The 18839-nt window shown below is 38.4% G+C and overlaps 2 protein-coding genes across 4 annotated transcripts; one reads left to right on the forward strand and one right to left on the reverse strand.

The window, feature by feature from the left end:
* Nucleotides 1-402: 402 nt before the first annotated feature.
* LOC116187738 (transmembrane protein 45B) lies at nt 403-4823 on the forward strand. The gene is made up of 3 exons (XM_031516664.1): nt 403-808; nt 1569-2084; nt 4051-4823. Exons 2-3 carry the CDS (start codon nt 1738-1740, stop codon nt 4535-4537), a joined length of 834 nt encoding a protein of 277 aa, XP_031372524.1. The 5' UTR covers nt 403-808; nt 1569-1737; the 3' UTR covers nt 4538-4823.
* Nucleotides 4824-6016: 1193 nt separating this feature from the next.
* Nucleotides 6017-17834, reverse strand: LOC116210827 (MOB kinase activator-like 1A). Of its 3 annotated transcripts, XM_031544901.1 has the most exons (8): nt 17680-17809; nt 14711-14785; nt 14225-14273; nt 12501-12609; nt 12021-12114; nt 10516-10649; nt 6996-7159; nt 6017-6411 (listed from the first exon to the last, which is right to left on the reverse strand). In XM_031544901.1, the coding sequence occupies exons 2-8, from the start codon at nt 14734-14736 to the stop codon at nt 6337-6339; spliced, it is 651 nt and encodes a 216-aa protein (XP_031400761.1). In that variant the 5' UTR covers nt 14737-14785; nt 17680-17809; the 3' UTR covers nt 6017-6336. The 3 variants fall into 3 exon arrangements, with proteins under 3 accessions (XP_031400761.1, XP_031400771.1, XP_031400780.1); XM_031544911.1 differs by lacking the exon at nt 14711-14785 and having other exon boundaries at nt 17680-17834; XM_031544920.1 differs by lacking the exons at nt 14711-14785; nt 17680-17809 and having other exon boundaries at nt 12475-12609; nt 14225-14279.
* Between the last annotated feature and the right edge of the window lie 1005 nt (nt 17835-18839).

Below are 18839 nucleotides of genomic sequence, written 5' to 3' on the forward strand. Positions count from 1 at the left end.
GTCAAAATACATCAAATTTACATCAAATGAAGCAACTCAAGGACACCTTAACGAGGAGTTAAGGGTTATCAAATTTGAATGAATTGATTCAAGCTTCTAACAATATTTGATCAAGAGCTGGGAATTTTCAAATGGAATGCTCACGCTCCATTTCTTAGCTTTTTCATATATTATACATAGACAGATAATGATGGATGAATAGGAAAGAATTCGGAAAATGAGCCAAAATATAAGTGAAAGAAGAAAAGACTCGAAAAATAAAGTTTTCTTTTTCCTCAGGGTTAAAATTAGAAATCAAAAAAGCCAAATGGAATACGAAAAACGTAGCATGGAAAATGACGCATTCGTTATAGATTTCCGTCCATCTCTCTCTCTCTCTCTCTCTCTCTCTCTCTCTCTCTCTCTCTCACCCCTTCCTCTGTTGAAAACTGAAGCAGACGGCAGATCTTAATCCCCACAACCGCCATCATGACACCTCCCTTCCCTTCTTTTTTCACCCCTCTCTCTCTCTCTCTCTCTCTGTGTTTTCAATAATTTATGAATTAGATTTCTGGGTCAGCGTGGGCTTTGTTGTCTTCTGGGTTTCTGATTCCGAAGAAGATATGATGGAATAGCCTTTTCTGACCGTAATCATTCATTCTTACGCTACCCCCCTCGCACTCCCTTAAAAAAAACACACACACAGAGACAGCGGAGCAACAGCAGCACAGTGCTTGCCTATCCTTGAGCAAGAATCCATGCACTGATTGAAGAACTCAAAGCCGAAATCATTAGGGGCAGCTCTCCTCCTCCTCCTCTTAAGTTAAAGGTACTTTTCCCTGCAATCATTGTTCCCTCCGTACTTTCTGAAGCACCCCCCCCCCCCCAATTGGAATTCTCCAATCCCTCCTCTGTTCTATTCGCATCGTTGACTTTTGCCCACAACCGCCCTGCCCCCTTCTTTTTTCTTCTGTGGCCGTCGCGCAGATGATTAGCTTCTTCCATAACTGACAAGCCCTTTACGTCGCTGTAGATGTAGATTATCTCCAGTTCCTCTTCTTTTTTTTGTCTTTTTCTTTTTTTTTTCGAATGTCGTGTTCTTTCGTCTGAGCAATTGGATTTGTGGGGTGTTTTATTTCTTTGAAAGTTTGGTTCTTTCTTGGACCGGGAGTTGCTTTGTTCCCATAATTGTTTATATCTTCAACGTAATCGGAAATGATTTTCCTCACAGATTCCAGCTTTCCGGGTAACGGATTTGCTACTTCTGGCCTGTTATGGCCCTTAATTAATTGCTCAGGCTAACCGATGAATACAAATTTTCTTCTGTGACAATAACGTTTGCTGTTCCAATTATTTTCCCTGAAAAATCTTACTTTTTATGTCAAATGCAATGTCCTGATAAAGTGACAATTGAGTCAGCCGTGGTGGTCTCAGATATTCAAGGGACCGACGTCATTGAAATTTCGGGAAAACCCCAACGAACCCCCCTTTTCAAAATGTCCATTGAACAGCGACTAAATATTCAAGAAAGTCTGCTATGCAATGTCAATTAACTTACCATTCATCGGTGAACCTTCCTCTGGATACAGATTGAGGAGGAAGTTCCGAGGTTGCCCTTCTGATTAGGTTCGGTTAACGTAAGAGGTTCGGCTACCGCGGTTACAGTTCATTTGCTTCACCGTCCATTTCGCTGGACAAAAAAATATATTGTTGGAAGAATACTGATTAAGAGATCGAGGAGAAGGAAATTTTAGTATTATGGGCTCTTTCAGGGGTCATGCTTTACCGGGGACGCTGTTCCTTCTGGTGGGTGTGTGGCACTTATGGAGTTGTCTGGTGAGATACGTTTCGAACCCGAAGTCATACAGGGTTCGGGTTTGGCACCCTGTGCCAGGGTTCAATGGGAAGCTCAAGCACTTGGAGCTTTATGTTATAGCAGTCGGTGCTTTCATTGATATGTGTATCGAGCTCCTCTACTCGCCCCATCTAACGATATTCGTTAATGGGGTATTGAACCCCCGTCACATGAATGATTTTGAGCACTCGGGTATGCTCCTCATGTTCTTCATCTTTGGGGCCGTGACTCTGCTCTCGGTGAAGACCAGGTTAGTCTTGATTTTCTCGTGATCTTGATTCGGTCGCTTGTGATTTTTTTTCTTGTGTTCTTTGTGACTCACCTCTCGGTGAAGTCCACTTTAATCTTGATTTTTCTCGTAATTTTGCATCACTTGCTCGTGAATTCTCTCTCTTGTTCTTACTGCATCAATATGATAGCCACTTCTGTTGTGCTGGGCAGTGCTATTACTTTTTCCTTGATACGTTTTTGCCATATGTTACACGATTAACAGATTATGATACTGAAGTTGGTATAACAAGAGTTTTGTAAATAGGGAACAAAATTGAAGGGGTTACAAAGTGAAAATGTTTGGTGGGATCGGAGTGGAGAAATATGAAAAATTAGCTGATAATTCAAGACAAGACAGAGGTTATTATGATCAGTGGTTCCATCTCATTTTGAAATTCTGCATTTGTTCTTCATAGAAATTTGTTATCAGGAAATAGAAATTGCAGGTGATAATGATCATCGTTTGTGTTTTCTGTGATGAGCAATTTCTCTTGATGGATCAGATATTTAGATTACCATCTTGGAACTTTCTGCATATTCAACCTTTACTGGGATGGTTAGTTACTCTTTGAGAGGACACAACATGCAAGGAAAAAGAAACTATGACAAATGCTGAAGCTTCAGCTGGTCCTGCTTCAACTGTTTACCTCTTTCTAAGGCGGTGTTTTTCAATCTTAGGAGGCTGAAACTCTGGATAGTCCTAGTTTTGGTTCTCATGCATTAATTCCACCTTCTCTGTCCTCGTGCCATCACAATCCCCGACTAAGAAAGCAAGAAAACTTACATGGATATCAGTAGATACGACATTATTCTCAAGATTTGTTAAGACAGTCTAATATGTGCAATCTCTTTGGTTATATTTTACTTTAAGGGAGTCCTGTACTCAAATTGATCTCTTTCACAGAGAGTTTCTATTTTATGCAAAATAGTCTCTGATATGCCTATCATAGTGGCAGTTGTTGAACCGTCAAAGGATTGGTAAAGAAAGAGCAGCTGCTGGCTCAAAATTTGTGCATGTAATTCTCTTCTGAAGAAAGCTCTTTTCGTCATTCGTGAAATGTCCTAGGGGGGTATACTCACAATCGCTCATCATTTTAGTCCAATCCTTAACAAATGCTCATGTTCCTGGTTTCAGAGTAAACCCTGGACTTGCTTTGGTAGGCCCGTTATCTGTGCCAAAGTTGATCATCATCTTAGTTAGAGCCCCTTAGATACTGGCACTTACGTCACCTTTTTTCCTTTGACGGCCTCTTTGTTGGTCCCTTAGGCATGCTACTTAGATTTCATTGTTGCAGGGATCAAATCCATCCTATTCAGTGTCTAAAACCAAACTTCTTCAAAAACTTGACAAACCCAGTAATATGTGTGGGCAAAAAGTACCCAAAAATGGGTGAAGACCTTGTTTTTATCTGCCTTTAAGCTTCTGCTCGTGTTCTTGGCATACCCTTTTTTCCATCTAAAATGTGAAAATTTTCATCTGCAGCTGTGGTGGATTGATAACAAGTAAACTCTGGTGACGAACAATGTTCAACCTTAGGTTTCACGTGATAGATCTTGTGGGATTTGTGCACATCTTGATGATTTCGTTACCTGCAGCATAGATAATATTAATTATTTGCTGATTTGAAACTTCTTTGTTTGGATAAGTCCATAAACTGATGGCACTAACTTCTTCCTCAAAATTGTTTATGCTGTGTTTGGTTTCAAAGTAGGATTTTAAAATCAGATTTTGAAAAATGAGTGGTATAAATGGGATCCACCATTTGACTTTGTATGAATTATTTTGTTTTGTTGTGAAAAAAAAAGTGGTATAAATGGGTCTCACTCTTTGACTTTGTATGAATTATTTTGTTTTATTGTAGGTAGAATTAAGTTAAAATCTTATTTTGAAACCAAACAAGCCCGTAGGTGCCTAATTATGAAGACCTTCCTTTTCATCTTTTTAGTTTTCTTCCATTGCCGGAAGGAGCCCTGTGCCTAATTGCTGCTGCCGCCTTCTCTTCGGAGTACCTTCTCTTCTACTTCCACTCAACGAGCCACAAGGGCCTTGAAGGCTATTACCACCTCCTCCTCGTCCTCCTTGTTGGCGTCTGCATTGCCTCTATCCTGGCCGGCACCATTCTCCCGGACAGCTTCCCTGCCGACCTGTGCAGTGGGGCAGCAATCGCCCTTCAGGGCTTATGGTTCTACCAGACTGCCTTCGTCCTCTACGGTCCCATGATGCCTGAGGGCTGCCGCCTCAAAGGGAATGACATTGTGTGCAGATCAACCGAGAGCGAGACCCGCGGAGAGCTCCTTGCTAACTTTCAGCTTTTCGGGCAAGTACTTGGTGTCCTCTCTCTGGCAGTGGCATTCTACTGGTTCGCAGCGAGGAGGTTCGGGCACTCCGAGCTACAGAGCTTGCTGATGTCGGAAGAGGAAGGGTTAGATTAATTAGCTGATTCTCTTTTCCGTCTTTAAGGTAAATTTTAGTTTTGTTATTTCGATGATGATTTCATTCATTGGTCGTGAGCTCATAATGTAATAAATCGGGCATCTCGGATGGATGTTGAGATGATCTTTTTCTAGCTTTCCACTATGTATAGAACGTTAGCACCAGCTTTCTGTGTTGCTGAAGATGTAGGGAAGATTGATAGCAGCGTAAGACATTTCGTAAAAGCTTGTCTTTTAAATTTTATTTATTTATTTATTCTTGCCGAGAAGACTATGTTTTTACTTCTGTCTGAAATGTTGTTATGTTTTCCATTTTTGTTTTTCCATCAAATGATAGTTTTATTCAGTAGATTACGGAAAGATACACACTAATGTAGCATGGTCGGGCTACTCCCTCGAGTTCGCACATTTGGAAGTAGATTCCCGATATCCTAGGAAACTACATCAAGATCTACCGACTGCGATGGATATTAATAGTGGGTTTGATTTTAGAGTTAAGTTGAGTTGAATTTTGATTTTAATTGATTTGTAATAATTGTGATGTTGAATTATGAAAAAAAAATGAAAAACTAATAAATAATTAAAAAAAAGTAATGATTGTATTGTTGAATTGTGGAAAAATTAATGAATAGTTGAGAGAATTTATTATTAAAAATTGAATTAAATGGTTAAAAAAATTAAAGAAAAATGAAAAAATAATAATTGTGTAGTGAGTAGAGTTTTAGAGTTAAAATCTTAAAATGAGATTGCGAAATCAAACAAGCCGTAAAAGCCTCAAAGCAACTCCGACTACGAGAGCAAACGTCCTCTACCTGTAATTCCTCAAGACCCACATCAGCAGAGATGGCAAGAGCAGGTCTACTGATTCAGCCATAAGTGCCGGGAAAGAGCTGCCTGTGCATAGTTCCCGCCCAAGGTAGTCTGCGTCCCGAATGAGCATACATTTAACCCAACCGAATGAATCATCCATTAGCAGGGCTTCTTGGTACAGGCCGAAGGTCGTTCTGTTTCGGAATCCAGTGATCCTTCCTAATCGAGCTTGAGCTGTCATCCTCATCTCCATCTGAAGATTCTACTGGTTGGGCTCAATGTAATTATGGGATGGACGACTAATCCTAGAAGAGGATGGGTCAATGGGTCAGCCAAATCAGCGTCAGTATACAATAGTAACACTGAGGATCAGGGGCAGCTGAAACAAGCTCGCCAGAGATTCTAGACCGGGCCCAGCCACAGCCAGATTGGAGCAATTTCAACCTGGAGAGATTGTAGCCATCCGGTCCCCGGTCTGGCATGTGCAATGCCAGGGGTTAACTATGAAACTTGAAATCCTAACCAATCATTGGACCTTCAAAAACCGAATTTGTGAATCAAGAGAATCATCTTGACCCACCATTTTGTTCCATAATGAATACCCGTTTCTTTCTCTAACAGCTAAAAGCTCAAGATCATACATAGTAGAATGCGTGTGAAAAGAACACGGACAAAAGCTTAATATAGAGCAGCCATTGCTTTTCAACTTTGCGCATTCCCTGTAAAGCAATTTGCAAAGCGTTGTTTGCAAAATATACACCATCAGAATGGCACACCGATATAAGATCCAGAACAGTTTTCTAAGAGCCAAAAGGATTTAGAACTGACATAGAGTCCACCTAGCAAACAGGTAGCAACAGAAAATATGGAATTCGAAACTTACTAAACAGGCAGTTTTTCTTTCTTTCTTTTTTCCATTTAGACTATTATTATTTCATATGCCTCTTGACTAACTTTCACTGTCATAGGATGCGCAGGCTGCTCCATATTCAGTATGGGACGATTATAGAATCTATCAGCTCCTGAAGAGGGGCAAGCTCCTTCCTGTCTATGAGCCCAAATTCCTGCATCAAAGATTCATACACCAATCATGTACTTTTCATATTCAACAATCTAACAAACATTATCGACCACTTAACAGCATCCGGTCATATAATTCTAAGCTTTTACTTCCTTTCCTTCTCAATCATTTCAAACTAAGAATGCAAATATGATTCTAAGCTTTTACTTACCTTTCCTTCCCAATCATTTCAAACTAAGAATGCAAAGTGAGTTAATATTTCTTCCCTCCAAACACACTCTATAGCACCAACCAATGATTATATAAGCGGAAACACCCTGGCTTTTCACGATGCCTAGTCACTTGTATCATCACTACATCGATCCTATCAGGATAGTTATATTTTAGTGATCTTTCCAACACTACTTTTGACGAGTCCAATAATGCGTTTTCAGGGTAGATTATGTGTTTTCTTAACAAGCAAAGCGATTTCAACATCCATACCAAAAGAGACCAAGAAAATGTTTCAGGAATCTCACAACAGGGGTAATAGAACCTTTTGCATATGAGGGAAGCAACAAGCTAAGATGACTCAATCCTGTACAGACAGTAATTAAAGTAAATAGTCAAATCAAAAGATGCACTTACACAGGTGAACAGGATAAAATGCTTGAAACAGGTGTTCAGGTGGGCCTCCTCTTTCAGGCTCACGATCTTCTGAAAATGAGAATGATAGATGTGCGCATATACGCGGAAAAGCCGCTTGAATATTGTCTTAACAACCTCCTTGAAGTTAGGAGGGAACGGGGCCCCTGTGAATTTTCAAAAGGAGATCTCATAAGTACATGAAAGCAATGATGAAATTAAGCAACAAAACATGTAATACAGAATTTTTCATTGGAAAAAAGAAGGAGCCATAGTTGGCCTCTTCTTAAAAATTAGTCTCAAAAAGCTATGGAATTAGAGCTTGACCAACAATATTATTCAGTAGTTAATTTTCTCATTAGTTTCACTTATATGTGCAATGCATAATGTATTCAACCTTAACCTCTTTCATGTCATTTAACACCTGCACACTAACCAAAAGACCTCATCTATAGACCAAAATACAATCTCTGAGGTTTGTGGCCTTCACCCCCCGTTACCCCCATTGAAAAATTATTTGCCAAACGAAAAATATAAGCACATACAGAAAATTTTACAGTGTTTATCTTTTGCAGTAAGCTTAAATTGGTCAGGAAGGATCTGAGGAGATTCAATAGAGCAACTCTCAGCAATATCTCTAGGCTACGAGAAGCAGAAGCTCTTCTCAAGGAGGTGCAAGGGAAAATTCTCAATGGCGATCAATCCTCTGAATTGCAGTCTACAAAACTTCTTGGCCTCTAATTGGTAAGGATTTCATGGCTGCTATAAAGATGTTCTTCACTAGTGGCAAGTTATCAAAAGAAGTTAACAGTACCTGCATTACCTTGGTTCCTAAGATTCCTAATCCATCCAAAATGACTGAATTCAAGCCTATCTCTTGCCGCGATGTACTGTACAAGTGCATTACTAAAGTCTTGGCCAATAGACTTAAGTATGCGCTTCCTGATTTCATTTCTCAATACCAATGTGCATTTGTAACTGGTAGGAGTATTGGAGATAACATTTTAGTTGCTCATGAGCTTGTTAAGGGATACAAGAGGAGGTGTTAGTCCAAGATGTGCAGTCAAGGCCGAGATAAAGAAGAAGGCATTTGACTCAGGGAGCCAGTCTTTTCTCAGAAACATCTTTAAAGTAATAGGAATCCCAGAGGTTTTCACTAACTGGGTATTTGAATGCATCATGGGACCAAAGTTCTCTATTTGTGTTAATGGAGCAATGGATGGTTACTTTGAAGGGTCCAAAGGCTTGAGGTAGGCAGATCTATCTCCATATTTGTTTGTCATGGCAATTGAAGTCCTATCAAAGCTACTTAATAAAGCTGCTGCTGATGGTCATTTAGCTTATCATCTTTTTTGTAAAAAGGTCCAGCTGACTCATCTTGGGTTTACTGATGACCTTATGGTCTTTATGAAAGGTTATGTTGACTCCTTACAAGCTGTATGGTCTGTGTTTGAGCAGTTTTACAAGATGTCTGGCCTCAGGTTAAACCCAGCAAAAACTTAAGTCTTCTTTGCTGGAGTGTAGGAGCATGTTGTCAAGGCTATGTTGACTGATAAGTGGATTTAACTGGATTCAGGAGGGGCTCTCTCCCTGTTCGATAAGTGCCATTAATTGCAGGAAGGTTCAACTGATAAGGATTGTAGACCCCTCATAGACAAAACTACTAGCAGAATTGAAAGTTGGGCAGTTAATAAGCTTTCGTACGCTGGCAGCTTACAACTTGTTCAATCTGTAATATATTCTTTGCTCAATTTCTGGTGCTGTGCATTTGTTCTCCCTAAGAAGGTAGCGAAGATGGTAGAACTGAAATGCAAAGCCTTCCTATGGAAGGGCAAGGATGGTGATGGCAGAGGTTCAAAGGTCAATTGGGATATGGTGTGCCTTCCAAAGAATGAGGGTGGCTTGGGACTTAAAGGCCTTCATATTTGAAATCTTTCCTGCAATATGAAACTCATCCGGATGCTTGTGAAAGAGCAGGTTCCTTATGGATAGCTTGGCGGCAGGCATATATTCTTAAAGGGAGGAGTTTCTGGAGTCTTGCAATTCCAAATGATTGCTCCTATGCTTGGAGAAAGCTTTTGAAGATCAGAGCCTATGCCTATCCACTCGTCAAGCACAGAATAGGTAACTAGAAATCGACTTATTTCTGGTTTGATAAGTGGAATGAGAAGAGCCCTCTAATAGGAGAAGGTAGTCTTTACAGGGATTTCAGTGAATGCTTGTGTTGCTTCAGCTCTCAGTAGGTCAGATTGGATCTCTAGAGCTTGCAGGGAGGATAGAAGAAGAGAATTGCAGCAGATTCTAAGGGAAGTTAACCTTGTTCCTGACAGAGATTATATGGTTATATGGGAAGGCAGGGAAGAATGGGAGCTTTTCTATCTCTAGTACTTGGAACAGGCAGAGAAGGAGAGCAGGAAGGGTTTGCAGGTATAAGCTGGTTTGGTTCAGTTTCTGTAGACCCGGACACAGTTTTACTAGCTGGGCTTGTCATCAACAGACTTAGTACTATGGACAGGATCATCCGCTGGAACCATTCAGCAGATCCTTTATGCAAATTGTGTGGAAAAGAGAATAAGAGCAGGGAACATTTATTTTTTTCCTGTCCTTATTTCAAAGAACAGTGGTTCAGTATCCTGCACAAGTGTGGACTGGAAAGAGAGATTGGAGGCTGGACAGCAGAACTGAATTGGGCAGTGGCTCATCTTAAAGGAAAAGCTATTGACACTATTATGCTCAAGCTCCTGTGGCATGCGCTCATCTACTTTGTTTGGAGAGACAGGAACTATAAAGTATTTTGTAATGAAGATCCCTCCAAGGAGAGAACATGGACTGCAATTCACAAGACGGTTCGTGATAGGATGTTAGGAATCAATAGATTGCAGCAGAAGATAACAAAGGCTTCACAGAGAAGTCTACTCTTGGCATGAGGCATCTTGTACTGATCTGTTTGTGTTCTTGTATTTGGTGTTAACTGTTAAAGTTGGCTGATTTTCTATGAGTTGGGCCTGCTTGCCTTTTGCTTCGGGCCAGCGTGCTCTAATTCCCAATTGGGTTTTGGCCTATAGCTCTCAGGCTCTTGTATGACTTATCCTGACAGGTTATTCGAATAAGAGCACTGCTGGATCTTTGATCCAAAATATATATTATATATATAAATAGTCAAGAATTCAATTGGAACTATGTCCTTTGCAAGGGATCCATATCTTAGATGCAAAATGACCGGGATTTGTTGACCCAATTACATGCAAAACCATTTGCTAACCACCTACCAATGCTAGATCAGCATAAGGTTCCCTCTGCAGTTCCAATGCTTGATGCATCAGCTAGAAGTAGCAGTAGAGCTGACTTCTGGTAGTAATAATTGACCAGACACTTCGCTATCCAACAATGGAAAATCACCGCCACTAGCAGATTTTTTAGGTTTACAAGGAGTAATATTTTCCTCTTTTTATCCTGCATGCCTTTATGCCATTATTTAGAATTGTGAGCAGAGAAATGGTAAAAGCGCAAGGGCAAGAATTACCAAGCTTCTGAGGAAATATGGATTCATCATCAAGCTGAGTCTCAATCCAGTCCATTAGATATTCAACATATTTTGGAGCGGAAACTTCAATAGGTTTCTTAATTTGCACACCATCTGCCCACCTATATTCATACCTGTAACAGGATATTTGTCCAGAAACAACGATGAGCACAGGAGTGATATGAGGATTAGTGGCATGTATGTATTGCACTAAAGAATCAAACTGCCAATGTAAACGAGGGAACAGAGACACAGAAAGAGTTTGTTAAGCATCATGATCCAGCAGAAAAAGTGCAAACTAGTTCCTTTTTTTTCTTTTTTCTTTTTTTGGTCTCTCTAATCTTTAGTCAAATAAACAATTCGCAAAATCTTTTATTATTATTTTTTTAAAGGTTTCAGCATCAATTTCCTGTCATACAGCTTGAAAAAAAGAAAAACTATTTCTTGTAACCTGATTCAAGCCAATAGACTCCACCTTTCGCCCAACTTCCAATTTACGAAGAAATAAGTATCTCTCTTACAGCGAAGGTAAAGCCCTGCTTCTCAATTGATTAAACAATTGAGTACCCAAATAGATTTAGACAATTTCACTCAGCATCCGTACATCAATTTTTCTTTCAATAGGCAAATTTAAGGAAGACTTAAGTCTTCCATCCCGTGCGTTGCACGGGTTTGTACCATGTAGAATAACATTTGTAAGATAAACAAACTTCTTGTGAACAATAAAAAATTTGAATTATTAACATCAAATTTTGAATAATAATCTCTAATAAATTAGATTGACGTTAAATAATTTAGTGACAATTTTGTAAAATAATATTTTGTGATATCTTTACTGTCAAATTTAAACTTTTATTTTATTCGTGAGCATAATTTCGTAAAAATTAACATGCATAAATAATTTCTATTGAAAATCTATTATAGGTTCATTTAATTATTTTCAATAAAAATTATTTTATATAGTGAAAATTTTGCCAATAATTATATTTAATATGTATTACATATTTATTTATTGCCAATGTAATGCCCATATATATTATATATATGCCGTTTAACTTTAGATATATTAATTTTTTCTTGTACATTTTTTATAATGTTTTTTGAAATTCATGATTTTACACTTTTAAGTTTTTATTTCTTATATTTGCTTAATTAATTACTTTCAACTAGAAATTTTATATCATTTTTTAAATCCATCTATTTTTTAATATACTATTAAAAATGAATTTTAGAACAATTGTTAAATTGATAGTATTTAGATTAATGAAGGCATTTATTAATTGCATTTATTACTCATGTAGTCCTCAAGCAAATTTTACTTATTTAATATAGATAGACAGATTGTAAATATCTGCGTCACCAATCAAAACTACTCTGATACAAATTTTCCACCATGAGGAAAACAACAATGCATAGTCTTTTTTTTTGGCTGAATAACAATGCATAGTCTTGACTATTCCAATAGCATGCTAGTTTAAATAATGAAGCATAGAAGATAATCATACTTGGGGCCTGCAGTCATGGTAGGACAGTTCTCATGAGTACAGAACTCAGTAAGGGTACCATAGAGCAGATTAACCTGGTTGAAGAAATCCACAGCTGAAATTCAAAAAGAACAAAATCTCATTTAGTTTTTAGGTATATGGAAGTTTCCTGCAAATAACTAAAAAACAATAGCACTGACAAAAACAGAACATGGATTGTCATTTCTCATAAACTCTTTATGAACTATTAAAGGGAATGCATTGCGAAAGAGCACCAGGGGTGCTAAACATGACACATAAAAAAAGAGTAGCCCATGTACAGAGACAAAAAGTAGATTATGAGCATGACATAGTTTCTATCACGTCAAGAACCACTGTGCATCCGAGGAGTAATTTCTGCCGCGCCAAAAGCTATATAATGGTCACAGAAGAGACAGCTCAAGGTCAGTATCAACAATAATAGAAAAGAGGCCACCTCTAACAGAAAGGAGAGAGACATACTGTTGACAGCAAGCCACTCGTTCAGATCTTCACCAGGAGGAAGTCTTACAGCCTCCCGGAGGTTTCCACTCCCTAGAGTTGCATCAATGTGCTTTCTAAGCTGGGCCCCCTGCATCATTGTAAACTCAGAAAATGCAAAAGAAAGTATTGGAAAATGCAAAGGGACGCAACTATTTATACAACAGGATAAGTCTTAATCCTAAAAAGGAAGGGACAGACAACGGTCACTATTGTGTCGGCGACGGTTTCATACCAAGACATTAAATCCTACCACGTATAGAGTCCAGAAGTCCCACTGACAGCTCCCATTTCTAGCTGTAATATTAAAAGCTGCCAAGGGTATTTTTTTAAAACATTCTCATTTTTAATGGGCAAACGAGAACCTCGTGAAGGCTGCTGTTGAATAAGAGAGACTTCTTCTCTTCTATTATTTATGTTTTGGTTTTAAGTGATTCACTTGCCTCTCTTGTGGATTATATTCACATGAACTACACTTTACTCCTGCAAATATGCCCAGTACACATAATCCCTCAGAGGAATTATTACAGGCATGTAAGTTGAAAAGCTTCAGAAATTTTTCAGTGTGCAACTACAGGCTCCTCATTTGTGCACTTTAAAATAAAATTAATACATGCAATTTAGCTAGAGCCTACAACACCAACCCTTGCTGGTTGGTAAAGAATTTAGAAGAAATATAATCTCCTTTTTATTGAAGTTTTGTGCAATTATTACTTCATTAAGTAGCACACTTTTTTGACGTTGAGTAGTCCCAGCTAGATAAATCAGTATGTTCAAGGGTATGTTCTTTTTTGGTATAATGCAGATTGGCTCTCATAAAACATTTTTGTCTATACACAATATCATAGCGATATTGCTTAATGGTCTCTCCATGGTTTCCAGCAAATAGTGTGTAAACCTACTACTAATATTGTCTTAGAATTAAATTGTTAAAAGTGACTGGGGAAAAAAAACTCGGGATCCATCACTGGATTATATTTCATGTATGCCCCCAACTTTACAAATATTGCACTGTTCTCCCCCTGAAACCCCTTGACTAACTGAAGCAATTAGCTTTCAAGCCATTTCATGTTTTAGCTAAATGTACACACATGCAATATGAGGGAACAAATCCAGTGAGAACATAATAGAATCAGAATTATAGTGAGAGTAGCTTTAGTGGAAATTGTTTTAAATGATGAGTCAGAAGTATTGTGCCATCACTTAAAATTTCCTTTTTCTTTTTCTTCCTATAAGGAAAATGGAGTCACTCGTGAGTGAGTACAACCCTAGAGCTGAAGCCACCCAAGGATAGCCACAACAAGTGCGTGGTACCATGAAATAGCCAAGTGACAAAATAGGCCATCCCCATAGGCCTATAGGAGTTAAAGTTTCAAAAAACTTTGTACTTTGGACATTGGGAATGAGACCACAGATGCATTCCACTGTGACAACTCCTTGTTCATAATGACTTTAAAAAATTGTCAGTACATATCCGTGCCACTAAATGACAGCAACATTCAAAGCTCAAGAGTACAAAATCGATTAGGGTACTCCCCCCCCCCCCCCCCCCCCCCCCCCCCCCCCCCCCCCCCCCCCCCCTTTTTTTGTTTTTCTGGAAGCGATCAGTGTAATTTCTCTAAAAGAAGAACATGTATTTCTAGATAAAACATAAAGACCACACATAATTTACTCATAATTATGCATTCACGATAAATCAAACTGACCTTACTCCCTGATGGTGCACTCTTTTTGGGGCGAAATGTCCTTTGGTTTCTGTTTGGCATTACAATTTGCAAGAAATACACAGAAACAGAGTGGTGAGATTCAAAAATATCCAAATAACTGATACCAGTCAAAAATCTAACAAAAGATCTGTAGATAATGCAACTTCAAGATCAAGTCATCAGATTTTATATGCATATGCTAAACATCCACCAATACATGGTTCTAGCTTAATTTAATTGTAAATAGTAGTTTTAGGAAGAGATGCTCATGTGTGTTTATCACAACTATAATGTCAAAGCAGTTATCAGTAAGTTCAACTTTTTTGGAAAGTGATATTTTCAGAAAATCCTAAATTTAAAAATAGAACATCGTGTTGACCAACAAACAAGCTTTAGTTGCTGTTAAAGCTTTATTATATCAACCCTCTCGAGCATTGATCATTTGATAAACTACCAACAGCATTTGAGAATAAGTCTAAAACTTGCTTGTTATACACCAGTATGCTCAGCATCTCTCTCACTTCCCTTTACTCTTCAAGAGCTACAATCCGTTAAATGATTCTGCAAGCATTTATTCACCCAGATTTAGAATTTTACTTCAATTTATTATCCAACCAGAAACATCTACTGCCACTCCATATTCACTTCATCATCAGAAAACATCTGCTAATGCAAAGTCAAATCCCAGAGTAGCTTCTGTTTTTTTTCCCCATTTTTTAAGACAATCTTTTCCATCATTGTTCTTTTTTTTTTCGATAAGTAGATTTCATCATATTTTCCTATTCGAAACTTTCAATAACTCTCAGTCCACTTAAGAGAATTCAATATCATACTTCCTCACTGAGAAAAACTTTCTACCATATATAGAAGCTTCATATGTTTTACCATTGGTCGTAAGAGCACATAGATCCAGATATATCAGTGAAGTAGCACATTTAATCTATCTATTTCCCATTTGATAACCATATCAACTTTCTATAGTGCGACTACTCAGCATTCAAAACTATTTCCATAAATCATCTACGACATTGAATTGAATTGAATTATGTATAACAAATGGCCCTACCTACTCCAAGCAGCTAACATCTTCCACAACATTAAAGAAAAACAAAAACAAAACTGAAAAACAAGAGAAACACTGGATGTAGACATATAGACAATGTAAAGGCCAGAGGTGCGAAGAGATGCTCAAATATACATTCTCAAAATCATATCAAAGGAGTAGAAAACATGATAAGCCAAGATTTCTATCCATTTTGAATGCATTCTTAATCGCGCAAGAAGATATGTCATGCATAGTCTAAATACATTAATAGGAAGCAATACCATTCCCTAGTCAGCAAGATTGTATTTCTCCATGTAAATATTTGTCGTTTATGTACATGTTTCCATTTATATTTTTGCTAAACTCTAATCCCGAAAAAATTAAAATAAAAGTAAAAAAAATTTCCAAATTTTGAGCCTCCATAATATGATTCTCTGAAGGCGCAGATTTGAAAAAGAATTGATTTAATTCAAGTCATAATCTATATGGAATTCCCAAAGCTACCATATACAAACTATACAAAGAGAATCAATGGTGAGAAACCAAAACTAAACATTACTATTACAAAAATCACAAACCCTTATGGACACCCTAATAATTATAAAGAATATACAGCCGGACATTCGAGAATAGATTTCCATTTTATAAAGTAAATGAAACAGAATATTCAATTAACCTAAAAAAAGATTTAGAAGGAGTTCAGGGGCATATTGCAGTGTACATCTATAGGAAAAGACATTGCATTGGTTGAATGGATCAGAGAAGGTAGGGTACCTTGACAAACCATACGCACTAAAATCAATTATTATTCCTAAAAGTCCGAGCTGTTAATGGGGGTACTAGGCAGCAACTAGAGTGCCATGTAGCAGCATCTTGCTCATTCCGTTTCTCATTTACCTTAGTTATGCATTAATATGAAGAGATGATTCCACGGATTAATAATAGTCCTGTGAGCATTTGTATATGCCTACTTAGCTTTCACCAATAAAGAACAATAGCAAGAACCACAGAAAGCAAGCTAAGGCCAGCAGAAAATAAATGCATGAGCATGTTGGAAAAAGAATTACTTTGTGTCTTCTCTCTATACTTTGTGGAGTAAAGCATGAAAAGGCCTGAAATCCAGAGGTATGGACCCCCGTACATTTATTTGCAAATAGCAGCCTTTAGATTTTCTCTATTTTCCTGAGTCTTCTTGATTTTAACGGATTTCTTGGCTACTACTAGAGCTTTTACAGATGTACAAAATGTTTATGCATGATAGTTCACACACTTTCCATGGATGAGATATCTTATGAGCGCGCGTGCGCACGCGAGAATGAGAGAGAGCCTATCAAGCGGGGACATGTTTCTTACTATAACATCTCATGCAAGCAAAATTCAATAATTAGCACCTCCCTCTATTTAGGAAATCCCCTACCAAATTCAAATGATGTACAAATTCCTAAGAGGCTCATAAACAGAACTTCTCCAAAGTAAATGCCAATTGCCGAGTTTAATTGGTAACCACGATACAGTCATACAGCTTGAAGGAAAGTCATAATAATCTAGAACTCCCTGAAATTGCGGAAAATTTATTTCTGCTGCTACCAGTGTCTTCAGTACTTCAATGCAGAGATCCACTACTATCTTTGAAGGAAATCAATGAACTCCACACCATAAAACTTTAACTTTTTTGGCTTATATATGTCAGCAAAATGTCATTTCTAGAAATGAACAGCTAGAGAACTCTTCTAATTCGCTTTATATGGACAAAGGATAGGGAGCCAGAAGTCACGCGAGCACAACAATATGCCAAATTATCAGTAGACAATGCTTATTATCGATGACAAGTATTATGTTTTTCTTTTCTTTCTTTTATTTTCCACCAAAATTTAAGATTTAAGTGACTCTGCTTAGTAAGAGCTATCACAGAACGCCTGCGTGTCCGTCTTTCAGCCATGGACTTGCTAACAGGCACGGTGGCCCCATAAAACATCTACAGTAGCCTATAGCAGGAGTCATGGACAAGATGAGCATCCACATCAAAAGAATCTTATTACAGAAACCACCAGCTGATTGATCCTTTCTAGAGAGCCTAACAGTGATAATTAGCTACATTGATATAGATTTCGCGTATGCAAGCGGAGTTCAATTCAATTCGAAGCAACTGAATAGACTGCCGAGCATCTGATGATCAGAACAGCCACTCGAATCAACGGTAATTTAAGTGAAAATTAGCTGAAACAGCGGATCTGATGATAAAGCTCATCGCTGGAAGATCGGGAGACGGATCATTCAATGCAAGACGAGGACGAAGAGCAGGGGATCAAGCGCACAAAGGAAATGGCGAGTTCGAATGGAGAAGACAACATGAGCCAATCGGAGCGAGGCGAAAAACCATGATTTAGGGCAAGGAACAGAGGGCTATTACCTGCCGAGACCGAAGAGGCTCATGACTTCTCTCTCGCCGGGAGGAGGAAGAAGAAGAGTGAGAGTTCTCTCTCTCTCTCTCTCTCTCTCTCAGTGCCTCTCTCCGTGTGCGTGTGACTTTTTGTTTTCAGTCCTTCAGGTGAAGTTAGCGTTAGGACACTGAAAAAGTGAAAAACGGCATTGACTTTTTGTTCATATATTTACTTATATAGGATAAAATACCTTCGCACCACCTTAAACTTTGAACCTAGGGGCACTTTTACCCTCGAAGTATTTTTTTCGGCACATTTACATCCTAAAATATGATGCAGGGAAACTGTGCCGCCCACTGGGTGAAAGTGGTTCGGGTTTTACGATTTCGCGTCGGGAGCCCAGTTGTCGGGTTGGTTCGGATCAGGGATATACCCACTCAAAACGACTAAAAATAGCTAGAAAACCCAACCGTTAGTGGTTCGGGTTATTCCGGCCATGTCTCCGAATAACCCAAAATTAAAAAACAAAAAACAAAAAAAAAGATTCAATTCAGGCTGAGGGAGGAGCAGAGTTGAGAGCAGCAAGGCAGGGCAAGCTGAGGGAGGAGCAGAGCTGAGAGCACCAGGACGAGCAGAGGCAGATCTAAGAGCACGAGCTCGGGTTTTGTTGGGTCGGGTTGGTTCTCGGGCTTTTGATTTTTAACTTACACCCCTACCGCTAGAAAACCTATTAAAATACATAGAAATATCACGTGAGTAGCGCATGTCTTGAATAAAAAACTAAAAAGACAATTCCAAAATCGGAAAGAATTAAGAAAGGAAGAAAGAGAAAACTTAAAAGGGCAGAAAAAAGAGTACATGGATAATTTCGTCCCTGACTTATTTTTTGCATCAATTTCGTCATTGACTTTGCATTTTTGCATTAATTTCGTCCCTGCTACATCAAATGGGGTAACCATCAACTTCGGAAGCTGAGGTGTAACTCGTTAAGTTCTAGAGAGAGAAAGCTTGAAGGCTTGTTTGTTAATGGCAGATCGTCGTAGCTATGTTATTTGATCGGAATTGCTATATAATTTCATTGCTTAGATCAGTAGGATGCTACAGGATCTTACATAACCGAATTTGGTTGAGTCGTTTGAAAAATATCGCATTCTAAAGTCGGCTACGGACATGATGAACTAGAGTATTC

Source organism: Punica granatum, chromosome 1 (assembly GCF_007655135.1).
Source record: "Punica granatum isolate Tunisia-2019 chromosome 1, ASM765513v2, whole genome shotgun sequence".
NCBI classification, from domain to species: Eukaryota; Viridiplantae; Streptophyta; class Magnoliopsida; order Myrtales; family Lythraceae; genus Punica; species Punica granatum.